The sequence below is a fragment of the Ornithorhynchus anatinus genome, chromosome 3 (genome assembly GCF_004115215.2).
Source record: "Ornithorhynchus anatinus isolate Pmale09 chromosome 3, mOrnAna1.pri.v4, whole genome shotgun sequence".
Lineage (NCBI taxonomy): Eukaryota > Metazoa > Chordata > Mammalia > Monotremata > Ornithorhynchidae > Ornithorhynchus > Ornithorhynchus anatinus.
In genome coordinates, this window is record NC_041730.1 from 89,014,546 (window position 1) to 89,027,257 (window position 12,712).

General features: G+C 40.9%; 1 protein-coding gene across 1 annotated transcript in view; it reads left to right on the forward strand.

The window, feature by feature from the left end:
• The window catches only part of DNA2 (DNA replication helicase/nuclease 2), a 48,015-nt gene that overhangs the window by 10,183 nt on the left and 25,120 nt on the right, over positions 1 to 12,712 (forward strand). The window contains exons 4-6 of the mRNA XM_029060206.2: positions 263 to 408; positions 2,835 to 2,966; positions 5,468 to 5,687. Coding sequence (XP_028916039.1) covers positions 263 to 408; positions 2,835 to 2,966; positions 5,468 to 5,687 — 498 coding nt within the window. The remainder of the gene's footprint in view (positions 1 to 262; positions 409 to 2,834; positions 2,967 to 5,467; positions 5,688 to 12,712) is intronic.

The window sequence follows — 12,712 nt, forward strand, 5'->3', positions numbered from 1 at the left end:
CCCACTCCATTGTATAGTAAGTTTCCGGAGGGCATGATAATCAATCTTGTTTCTCCTATTTTCTTCCAAACATTCAGTACAGTGCTAATGTGTAGTACTAAATTTGTACTAAATTTCCAAATGTTTAGTACAGTGAAGTCATTGCTTATGGTGATAGTACCTCGTGGATAGAGCAATTGATTATTAACATAATAGTAATACAGCGTGAATTCGATCTTATTAACCTGAAATGTAAACAGATGTCTCTGTGATTCTTCTGTAGAGCAGTGATTCAGGGTCACACCAAATGCTTATCGGTACGCTCCTTCATGAAATATTCCAGCGAGCAATAACTGATAGTTTTGCCCAAGAGAAGCTTCAAGAATTTGTCGTCCAAACTATCCAAGAACCCAAGCATCTGAAGGAAATGTAAGTTGCAAATATAAGTAGTGATGTGACAAAGACGATTTTAGTTTGCTGTCACCCACACAGCCTACATATTTAAAAATTGTGCCTGTTGATGAGTGCATTGGTTGTGTGAAGAAGCATTGTGTATGACTGGGCTGAGGGTTTTCACATTGTCTGGAATTTCCAGGCCAGCCATTAATTGCCTAATAATTGGAAATTGCCGTACGTCCTTAATACTGGTACAGCTGTCTGGGGCTCCAGTTCCAGGCTGGTGAAGAGGAGCATTCCCCTTTTTGTCTTGGTAGTCCCCTCTTGACTGTAAAGTCATTATGGCCAGGGACCAACTCTGCTTAGTCTCTTGGATTGTACACTCCCAAGAGCTGCTCATAGTAAGCGCTCAGTAAATGCCATTGATTCACTGATTACTATGGAGCTGGATTCCTTTTGATGCCGTTGGGCTCCTCTTACTACCTAGCCCAGTCACCAAGCCTGGCAGAGGAGAGCTTGAGCCCCCCCACGTCCTTCCACACACACACACCTCAGACCCAGCCAGGCAACTAGCCCTTTGGAAGTTCCTCTGTCCCTCCTACACGGCTCAGCAGACTCTTTGGGATGAATGAGCCTGAGGTTTCTCTGGCCTCCGTTGGGCCCTGGACTCCTTGTTATTTTGGTAAGGCTCTTCGCATGTTCAAGGTGAAGCTTTCTGTGCTCCCACCAGATCCTAGGAGTCAGTCTAGGGTTTTTTATGCCTTCACAGGGGCTTCAGATCAGTGGATTTTAACTCTCCTTCCCTCTTAAATACTTTCCTCCACCTAATTTTCCTGTACGCTACCATCATTCCTGTCTCTCAAGACTGTAGCCAAGGCATTGTTCTGGATTACTCCCTCTCTTTTAGACCCATTCTCCAAAATATTTTCACACTGTGTTTATTTTTCTTGCATAACATTTCCAGAATCTGCTCCTTCCTCTCCATCTAAATGGCCACCACACTGTCAGTCAATCATATTTAGTGAGCGCTTACTGTACGCAGAACACTGTACTGAGTGCTGGGGATAGTACAGTAGAACAGCCTAACAGGTACATTCTCTGCCCACAACGAGCTCACAGTCTAGAAGGGGAGACAGGCATTAATATAAATAAATAAAATTGCAGATATGTACGTAAGTGCTATGGGGCTGGGTGGGGGGAATGATAAAGGGAGCAAGTCAGGGTGTCTCAGAAGGAAGAGAAGGAAAGGAGGGCTTAGTCAAGCAAGGCCTCTTGGAGGAGATGTACCTTCACTAAGGCTTTGAAGGTGGGCTGAGTAATTGTCTATCGGATATGAAGAAGGAGGGTATTCCAGGCCAGAGGAAGATCGGTGGCAAGATAGATATCGAGGTAGGGTGAGAAGGTTGGCATTAGAGGAGTGAAATGTGTGGGTTGGGTTGTAGAAGGAGAGTAGTGAGGTGAGGTAGGAGGGGGCAAGGAGTATGAACACTTTAAGGCTGATGGTAGGGATTCCCAATTTGATGCAGAGGTGGATGGGCAACCAATGGAGGTGCTTGAGGAATAGGGAAGTATGGCCTGAACCTTTTTTTTTTTAAGAAAAATTGTCTGGGCTGCATAGTGAAGTATGGACTGGAGTGGGGAAAGACAGGAGGCAAGGAAGTCAGTAAGGAGTCTGATACAGTAATCAAGATGGGATAAGACATGCTTGAATGAACTCGTCACTGGTTCTAGCACTTTTCATATCCCATCTTGACTACTGAATCTGCTTCCTTGCTAACCTCCCTGCTTCCAGTTTTTTCCCTTCAGCAGTGCCTATTTCACTCTGTGGATCATTTTCCTAAATTTCTTTTCACCTTTTTTGGGTTTTTTTTTGTGGTATTTAAATTACACAGGTACCGTTAAAAGCACCGGGGTAGAAACAAGATAATCAAGTTGGAAACAGTGTCTGTCCCATTTAGGGCTCAGAGTTTTAATCTCCATTTTACAGATGAGGAAAGTGAGGCAGAAAAGTTAAGTGACTTGCTCAAGGTCTCACAGCATACACATGGCAGAGTTGGGATCAGAACTCAGTTCGCTGACTCTCAGGCCCATGTTCTTTCCTCTAGGCCACAGGTTCTCCATGCTTTTCCCCACTTCTCAAAAAAACTCCAATGAATACCTATTTCTCTCAACTTCAAGCAGGAAGTCCTGACCATCATCTCTAAAGCACCTAATCAACTCTAGATAGCTATTAAATATCTTGCAACTAAATTTTTATGGTTAAGTTACAAACACATTGTAATATACTAAGTGAACATATTGTTGCACAAGTAAGAATTTCTACAGGGCCCACTGTTTTTGTACTGTAAAATGAAAAGCGTAAAATTACAAACTATATATTTGAAATATTTGCTTTTGTGCTCAATTGCTTCTTCCATTTTTTACTCTTTTAAATTTAATGCTTCTTTCATTTGTTCTAGGTATCGCTTAAATATGGACCAAGATAAAATAAAGGAAGAAATTGAAGACTATCTCCCATCATTTTCTAAGTGGGCTGAAAATTTCATGAACAAGTCTTTCCCAGCCAACCTACCCAACATACAGCTATCTTTGTAAGAAATTGTTACAGTAATGCATTCTTATCAATGGAGATCAAGACCATTTATCATTGTTGAATCCTATTTCAGGATTACCTAATCAAAACTAATACAGTGCTCTGCATTTGGTAAATGATAGTATTGATATATTTTTGAAGAATTGGAAGCTTTTAAAGAATTGGACTTTTGGGCCTGACTATTTGGATCTTTCAAAAATCCATAAGCAAGTAATCCAGTATTTCTACTCTTCAAAATACTGTGCATTTTTTGTCAGGTAATGCTTTCAAATTTTTGAGAATCCAAATGCCTTAAAAATCGGTGATCACAAAATGAATACCCCAAAATACTCAGTTTGTGTGTAATGCGCATTATCACTAGAATGCTAGTATGGAATTAGGTAACGGATCTTCTGACAGCACACATCTCTCTGGATTGGATGTGATGTTGTGTTGGAAGAAATGGTTGTGCTTACCATACTATAAGGTAAGTTTTCCTTAAAGCAGGGTTTGTCAAGAATGTAATCAGCTTCAACCATTACATCTTTTGTAGAATATATAGAGTTGCTAGACATAATCCCTACCCTAAAGGAGTTTACAGTCCAGAGGGGGCGAAACTATTTATGTTAGCAAGCAACTGCTTCTAAAAAACCCTTTCAGGTCTGTTTAGAAGTTTGTTAGTACTCTTGGGAGAGGTGAGCTCTCCTTACTCGAATCCTCCCTGTCTTTTGCTCATCTACCTCTCTTGAATCTTGTGTTGTCTTTTTCCATTTTTTTCCCCTCACTTCTGTTGTTTTCCTTCTGTGTTTTTGTTTAGTTCAAGCTATTACATCTTTGAGAGCCATAACTGCCCGTTTTTGCTTAGAGTGAAGCTTTCTAAGGAGTCAGTCCAGCGTATTTAGTGCTATGTGTTTGCAGAGCACTGTACTAAGCGCTGGGGAGAGTGCAAAACAACAATAAACATGAGGTGTGACAACTATAATCAGATAAAACCAGTTCAGTAAGAAAAATGGTCAGTTGCAGGGGTGACATTGCTGGTCAACTTTAGATTTGCCCAGCAGCTTTCTTGTGTGGCTGAGGAGAAAACGGTCATGAGGAAGTGACCTAATAACAGATTTGATATTCGCCCCATCCCCATAGCACTTATGCACATGTCTTTAAATATTATCAACAATTTATATTCTACTTGTTTTGTTTTGTTATCTGTCTCCCACTTCTAAACTGTGAACCCGTTGTTGGATAGGGATTGTCTCTCTCTGTTGCCAAATTGAACTTCCCAAGCACTTAGTACAGTGCTCTGCACACAGTAAGCTCTCAATAAATACAATTGAATGAATTAATGAGTATATATTGATGAATTGTACTTTCCAAGCACTTAGTACAGTGCTCTGCACATGGTAAGTGCTCAATAAATATGATTGAATGAATGAAATATTAATGTCTCCCTCCCCTCTAGACTGTAAGATCATTAGGGGCAGAGAACGTGTGTGCTTATTCTCTTGTATTGTTCTCTCCCAAGTACTTAGAGTGCTCTGCACTTAGTAAGCACTTGATAAATGCCATTAATTGATGGATTGGTAACCCAGTGGGGGAGAGCTTTGTATACATCATGTTTTCACAGACCTAAGTGGGTTCACCCTGGTACCACTCTGAATGATATATAAAAACTGGGAGAGGAAACAGCAGGCCAAACTCCCTGAAACCCCGGTGGTTGTTCACTCTGTGGGCGGGGATCGCGTCTACCAACTCCACTGTGTTGAATTCTTCCAAGTGCTCTGTACAATGTTCTACCCACAGTAAGCGCTCAATAAATACTATTGATTGATCATTTTAATAATGTACTCCCCTGACTCGTAAAGCCCTTGTAAAGGTTTCCCATGGGGCAGAGTTGCAGCACTATTGCTAGGCAACTGCTCAAATTGATTTATTTGTATAATTGGATTGTAATTTATTTATATTAATGTCTGTGTCCCCTCTAGACTGTAAGTTTGTTGTGGGCAGAGATTGTGTTTGTTTACAGTTGTATTTTGCCAAGCACTTAGTAGAGTGCGCTGCACAGAGTAAGCACTCAGTAAATATGACTCACTGACTGATGAATCTTGGTTGGCCACCCTTTCACTGGATTACTGGTTTTTAGCAGGCCTGTATTTTACTCCCAATTGTTCGTTGTATGGCCTTGCAAGTTGCTTTGACTTTCTGATCCTTAGCTTCTGTAGTAGTAGCTGTGTTTATTGAGCACAAGCTAGGAGTTTGAGGTACAGAATAATGAAGTATGCCTGCCCATAAGAAGCTTACACTCTAAGGGGAGACTAACACAGCATTTACAGCGCAATCAAAATCAATTGAGTGGGGATATATACATGAAGGTGTAACTTTGTTCATAAGTTTCTCTCTGTAAAGTCAAATAAGTTATGTGGAGCATATTGAACTCTTTTTGGTTTTTTATGTACCCAGTCTTTTTTTTTTCTTTAATGAAATTTTTTTCCCCAGTAGAAGTAAGCATTTAAAAATTTTCTTTAGGCCAAGTCCTGGAAACAAGAATGGATCAGATTGTAGCATTGAAGTGACTGAATCTCTGGATATTGAAGAAAATATTTGGTCTCCAAGATTTGGTTTGAAGGGCAAAATCGATGTCACTGTTGGTGTGAAAATACATCGTCGGTGTAAAGTGGATTATAAAATAATGCCTCTGGAACTTAAAACTGGGAAGGAATCAAACTCCATAGAACACAGAAGTCAGGTAAAAACAGTAACTAGAAAAATGTCAAGATACAGTTAATTCATTTGAAAGTGGGTTTTTTTTGGTAAGGTAAAATATGTTGTTTATAAAATGTTTCCATATAAATTCTTAATTTATGCCTGTCATAAATTATACAACAGGGAAGAAACTCTTTTGGATTAGATTATTTACTGCAGAGGTACAAACTCAGTCTTGAGTTTTAGTTTTGACTAGATTTTTCACCCATTCCAAAATGGAAGGTTTTAATTTTTTTGATGGTATTAAAGCGATTACTGTGTGTCAGTCACTGTATTAAGCACTGGGTTAGATTAGATACAAGATGATCATGTTGGACACAGTCCATGTCCCTCATGGGAGTCACAGTCTTAATCCCCATTCTACAGATGAGGGAATTGAGGCCCAGAGAAGTTAAGTGATTTTCCCAAGGTTACCCAGTAGACAGGTGGCAGATTTGGGATTAAAGCCCAGCTTCTCTGACTCCCAGCCAATCCCCTTTGCACTTGGCCTCTCTGCTTATCTGTCTTAATTATGTAATTCATTCACGTGTGTATATCTATGTATTGTATATATATAAATATATATGTATATCTCTCTATCCATTTGTCTATATGGAGGGGGAGCCATCTCATTTAAAAATCACCAGTCAAGTTTGCTGTGGCTTAAGGAGTTCCCTTCCTCTTCCATTGAAATTTCAACTGATGTATTAAAGTGATTAAGAGCATTTCAGTTTATTATTAGATGATGGCCAATACTGTCGCGAAGATAATGACAGCTTGATATCCCAAGGTGCCTTTTTGCTGAATAGGAAATGAAAGCTAGCTTATATGTACACAAATTTTAAATATTTCATTATCAGTGTGTATTTGCATTGCCGTGTGGGTAACCATCTTTTGATTTTTAAAAGTCATATTTTCTCATTTATTCTATTATGGTCCTTTTTGGTTTTTAGGAATACATTATCGGATCAAAATAATGCATTTAGTGCACTTTGGCTTAGCGTGGCTCAGTGGAAAGAGCACGGGCTTTGGAGTCAGGGCTCATGAGTTCGAATCCCAGCTCTGCCACTTGTCGGCTGTGTGACTGTGGGCAAGTCACTTAACTTCTCTGTGCCTCAGTTCCCTCATCTGTAAAATGGGGATTAAGACTGTGAGCCCCACGTGGGACAACCTGATTCCCCTATGTCTACCCCAGCGCTTAGAACAGTGCTCGGCACATAGTAAGCGCTTAACAAATACCAACATTATTATTATTATTACTATTTTCATGACACACATATCCTGTCCATTGTACTTTCGTGTTTGTTGTCTGCTGTGTTTGGCGTTCTCACTTTTGCCGTTCTTTACGAAGCTTCTGCTTGAAAAGAGCCGTTCCTTTTTTGAGTGCACCTCACTGCCGTCTGGTCACTCTTTGGCACTTGACTCCCATCATTCAGATGAGATCCAGCATCGTCTGGGGCCTTGTTGTACAGCAACCTTAAAATGCTTCCTCTGTCTTCCTTTCTTTCAGTTTTCCCCATATCAGTTCACTGTACAGTGGCTGTTCTGGTATCCTGTCATCCATTCTCCTCATATATCCCACCCAGGGCAGCTGTGTTGAGGTGAGCCGTACCTTCAGTGCTCTTGCCATTTGGTGTAGAGTCTATCCTGTGAAAGATGTGGTGGGAACTGCTCCAGGAATCAGATGTTATGTCTGTAAAGAGTTCAGGACTCACAGATGCCCAGAGAAGGTTGGTCGTCAGTGTGGTTTTTTGATCTAGAGCCCTGAGACACATTTGCCATACAGTTTGACAGTCTCCTAAATGTACCGGCCAATTTTCTTGCACTTTTAGATGAGACACCTTGCTCAAATACCTAGAATGAGACGCAGCATTATTCTCCCTTTGCCAGGTTAGGCATTCAAAAGAGATAAAGGTGATGTAGAATCACGCCAGAATCCAAACGGAGACCCCTGCCTGGGTATTTCGAAGAAAAATACCACTCCGATTAACCATGTCTGGTAAACAATAATATTTTAATTGGGGATTCAGTTGAAAAGAATGAAAGAAAATAAACTTCAGCAAAGATTTAAGAAGATGGCCCAAGATGTACTCCAGCTTAATTAGGGGATAAAGACATACCCATTTGGAGCCAGCTCCAAAGAGATTCCTCACCGATCAGATTCTGGAGAACAAAGAGAGAGAGATGGAGACAATGCAGGGTGTTGGCTTGCCAGAGACCACCTAATCATCCCTTTTACTTTCTGGGAAATATAGTTTCCCCGATCCTTCCCTAGAATTTCCCCTTCCAACTTTCAACAGGATGACCAAAGATTGAGCATAATACAGTACCACAAATACTTTATTTTTGATAGCTCTTCTTTGAATTCTTTCTAGGGTCTCCACATCCGTTTACAAATATGATGAACAAAACTGCCCCGTTGAAAGTATAAGAAGGGACAATTTAGGGTGTATTTCCCTGACCCATACATATCAAGCTCTTGTTGATACATTTAGGACATTTTATGGACAGTTTGTTTTACTTTTGACTCCTGGGTCTTGGTTGCAAATGACTTGTCCAATGTCACCCAGCAGGCAGGTGTAAGAGCTGGGATTAGAACTCAGGACTCTTGACTACCCTTTCTGTTCTTTCCACTAGACAGATTTACCTCCTTATTAGCATTCTAGCTGAATTCATTTAAAATGGGGTTAATACAAATTATTATAAAGGTATAAAAATTTTACAGTTGCTCATTTTCATTATTTCCAATTGATAGTCAATACAGTCTAACAGACACATCCCTTGCCCACAATAAGTTTATACTCTAGAGAACTGTAGAGGATAAATAGTACTTTTAAATAGAAACCGTTTTAGTTTTATATACAAATGAAAAAAGCTGTTTTTGTATTTGCACATGTCTATATGGGGAGAGAAATCATTTTCTTAATCTGAAATATTGCCACACTTTAATTTGGCAGTAGGATGATACAGAAGCAACTAAAACTATAAACTTAAAACTTGGCTAGTTTGCAGACCTGAGGAAAGTAAATTAAGTCAAGTTTGCAGAAAAGCATTTGGCATTTTAAGTTATGAAGATTTAAGGTAATGTGTTCGGAGCATGTGAGCCTTAAAATTTTCCACTTGGTCTTTAAAATTTTGATTGAAATTACTTTAGAATGTTGGAAGCATGTAAAAGTAGTTAAGACTCAAGAATATTCAAGGAGTACCATCCATTAATTGCCATCAAAATAGAGTTGGAAATTTTATTCCAGTTTCCTTAAATGCCCAAGAAGGAAAATCAATATAAGGAAACTGTTAATACAGCATTATTATGCTATGTTACTCAGTGTCACAATCAAATTGAGCACAGTAATCAAGACAGCAGATTCCATTTCCTAGATCAAGTTTGGGTTGGATGTACTGTAGTATGGCTTGTTTTTTATTTATGTAAAAATCTTACCTTTTGGGATTTTCAAATTTAGTCCTTTGCCTTTAATCCTTGCCAAAAGGTTAATTTAGTTTTTAGTTTTGCATCTTTAATAACCTGGTGATCATTTTCCACTACTGATTTTTTTCCACTTTGTACCTTCTTGGCAGCTGAAATCAGCCTGAGCCCTCTTACTAGCAGCTTGAGTACTAGAACACTCTGGAATTGGCAGTTTCTTTGGATAATTTTTTTTCCTCTGCTTATTCAGCACACAGCACAGTTAAACCGCTATTGACTGTAGGAAAAAGTACAAATCTAGCTGTTTTTGATGAAGAAGATAGTTAAATATTGAGCCAAATATCAATTTACCTTTATTCTTGAAGCCGCCCTAGAGAACTCGGCTATGGAGCATTTGACTCACATTTAGTTATGAACATGTACTATTAAGACCCCTTTAATATATAAATTAAAAAGACTGCCATACCTTAAAGGAAAATGGCCAAGCACTCATTTCTGAATTTGACTTGCGTCTCTGTGCAACTAAATAAAAAACAACTGTTGCTGCTATAAAAGTGAATTAAGTCCACATTTCAAACTGAGCTCTGAAGTATTTGAAATAGAGATTCACTCAGGAAAGTAAGAGCCATATGAGGAAGGTCAACCCTGTTGGGTTGCTGGACTTGGTTCGGGGCTCTATCAGGTGGTGGGAGAGGCCTTTTTTAAAGAACATAAATTCCATCCATAAATTTCCCATTCTGTTGCCTGATGTTGTTTGCCCCATAGCACTTATGTACATATCTGTAATTTATATTAATGTCTGTCTCCCCCTCTGGACTGTAAGGTCATTGTAGGTGGGGAATATTATATTGTACTCTCCCAAGCACTTAGTATAGTCCTCTGCACATGGTAAGTGCTCAATAAATAAGATTAACAGACTGTTTATGCTATTTGTTAAGCGGTTATTATATGCCAGGCACTCTTCTAAGCACTGGCATAGATACAAGCTAATAAGGTAGGACATATTCTACGTCGTGTCCCACAAGGGGCTCAGTCTTCATCCCCATTTTACAGTTGAGGTAACTGAGGCCAGGAGAAGTTAAATGACTTGCCCAGGGTCACACGGGGCAAGTGGTACAGCTGGGCTTAGAACCTAGGTCCTTCTGATTCCCAGCCCCATGCTGAATCCACTAGGCCATGCTTCTTCTAAGGCAGTGCACTCCACTGCCTTACCTATAGTTACCTGGATACCTGTTGAGAGGGAATAATAATGTTGGTGCTTCCTATGCGCAAAGCACTGTTCTAAGCACTGGGATAGATACAAGGTAATCAGGTTGTCCCATGTAGGGCTCTCAGTCTTCATCCCCATTTTACAGATGAGGTAACTGAGGCACAGAGAATTTGTGACTTGCCCAAGGTCTCACAGCTGACAAGCAGCAGAGCTGGGATTAGAACCCATGACCTCTGACTCCCAAGCCCGGGCTGTTTCCCCTGAGCCACGCTGCTTCTCTGAGGGAATCAGAAGTGACAATGGGGTCTCAGTGGAAGAAGGCAGTAGCTCCGTGTGTGAGGTTGAGGAGGTAGAGGGAATTGAAAGGGGGCAGACTTTGTCCATAAGCCTTCTCCCTTCTTCTTTCACCACCCACCCCCTTCATCAACTCTGGCCTTCTGGCAGAATTCTGGCAGACCCTTTGCCCTTAGTGGCCTGGCCCTGTGAGTAGGACTTTACACAGAGTTGCCCCTGTATGGGGCAAGGAAGAACAAGAGGGATTTGAGTGCGTGATTCATCCACTCCCTGTTGCCCCAGTGAGGGCAGAATTATGCTTCCTGGGCAGTAGAAAGACCCTTCAGGCACCCAGGACAATTGACTCTGGTATCATTTATTGAGCCTCCTCTGGGTGTGCTACTCACTTGGAAAGTACAAACTAAGTCACGGCACATTCCCTGTCCACAAGGAGCTTACCTTCTAATGGAGGAGATACATGCAAGTATTTATGTTAGGTTAGGATTTGTAAGTGGAGAGCCTTTTGCCGATTGTGAGGAGTTTTCCCTTGATCCATGAGGACATGGGGAGCCAGTGGAGGTTTTTAAGAAGTGGTGTGTTGACTGTTTCATGGAGCAGCAGGAAGTGTAGATTAAAGGGAAGGAGAGCCTGGAGGCAAGCAGAACAGCAAGGGGACTGTACAGTAGTACTGGTGTAGTAATTTTTGGGTGGAGAGGAAGGGGCAGTTCTGGGAGATGTAGTGTAATGTAGGAAGAACTGGGCGGATTTGGCAGTAGATTGAATGTAACCTCATTGTGAGCAGGGAGTGTGTCTTACGGCTCTGTCGTGTTATACTCTCCCAACTTGGTTAAGTGTTCTGCTCTACAGATGTCACCGATCATTGAATTTGATAGTGGGAAGGAAAGATAGGGCTTGAGGATGACACCGAGCGAGGTGCTGGGCTTCTAGTAAAGGGAGGATGGTGGTGATACTGACTGAGGTGCAGAGTTTAAGAGGAGTAGTAGCTAAGGGGGAAAGATGAGAAGTTCTGTTTCAAACAGATTGGGTTTGAGGTCCAGTGATATAGCTAAGTGAAGCTGTCTTTGGAGGCAAGAGTAGATGGGGAAAGTTAGTTGAGACTTTGGGGTTAGAGATGTAGATTTGGAAATCTAATGCATGAAGGTGAAAGCTGAAACCTGTGTGTGTTTTGAGAGAGAAGACTAGGCAATTCAGAACATAATTGGGGGAAGAGGTACCAGCAAATAAAAATGAGTGGTCAGAGAGGTAGGAGAACCGGGTTAACAGCATTTCAGGAAACCTGAGGTCTGAAAGTGTTTCAAGAAGGAGGAACGGTCCACAGCATCAAAAGCAGCTGAGAAGTCAAGAAAGATTAGAACAGAGTAAACCCGTTGGATTTAGCTATACAATCATTAGTGACCTTAGAGAGTGCAGACTCAGTGGACTGAAGAGATCGAAAACCCTACTGTAGTGAATTTTTTCCTATTATTTCCAATCCCCCAACCTCTCCCACTACAATCCCAACCAAACACTTGTATCCTAACACCAACAAACCTAAGTGTACCTCAATCTCAACTCTCTCACTGCCAACCCCTTGCTTACATTCTCCCTCTTCCCTGGAACTCCTTTCCCTTTCGTGTCTGACAGACTACCACTCTTCCTATCTTTAAAAATCCTGTAAACTCATGCCTCCTCCAAGAATATTTCCCTGATTAACCTCACTTCTCCCCATCCTATTCTCCATCCCTTCTGCATCACCTAAATCCCTAAGTCTGTACTCCTTAAGCACTTTTTGTTCTGTCCCCTAGCCCCTGCAGCATTTAGTTGCGTATCCTTATGCTCTTCTTCTACCCCTCTCGGTAATTTAGCACTTGGCTTCAGCATTAGATTGTAAGCTTCTAACAACTCTGTTGTTCTGTACTCTCCTAAACACTTAGTACAGTGCCCTGCACACAGTAAGCCGTCAATAAATACCATTGGTTGGTGGATTTGTTTAAGAAGAGAGTCGATAAAGAGGAAATGAAGGCAGCAGTAATGGATGACTCCTTTGAGGAGTTTGGATAGGAAGACGAGCAGAGAGATGGGGTGATATTTTGGAGGAGGCTCTTTGGATGAGAGAGGACTG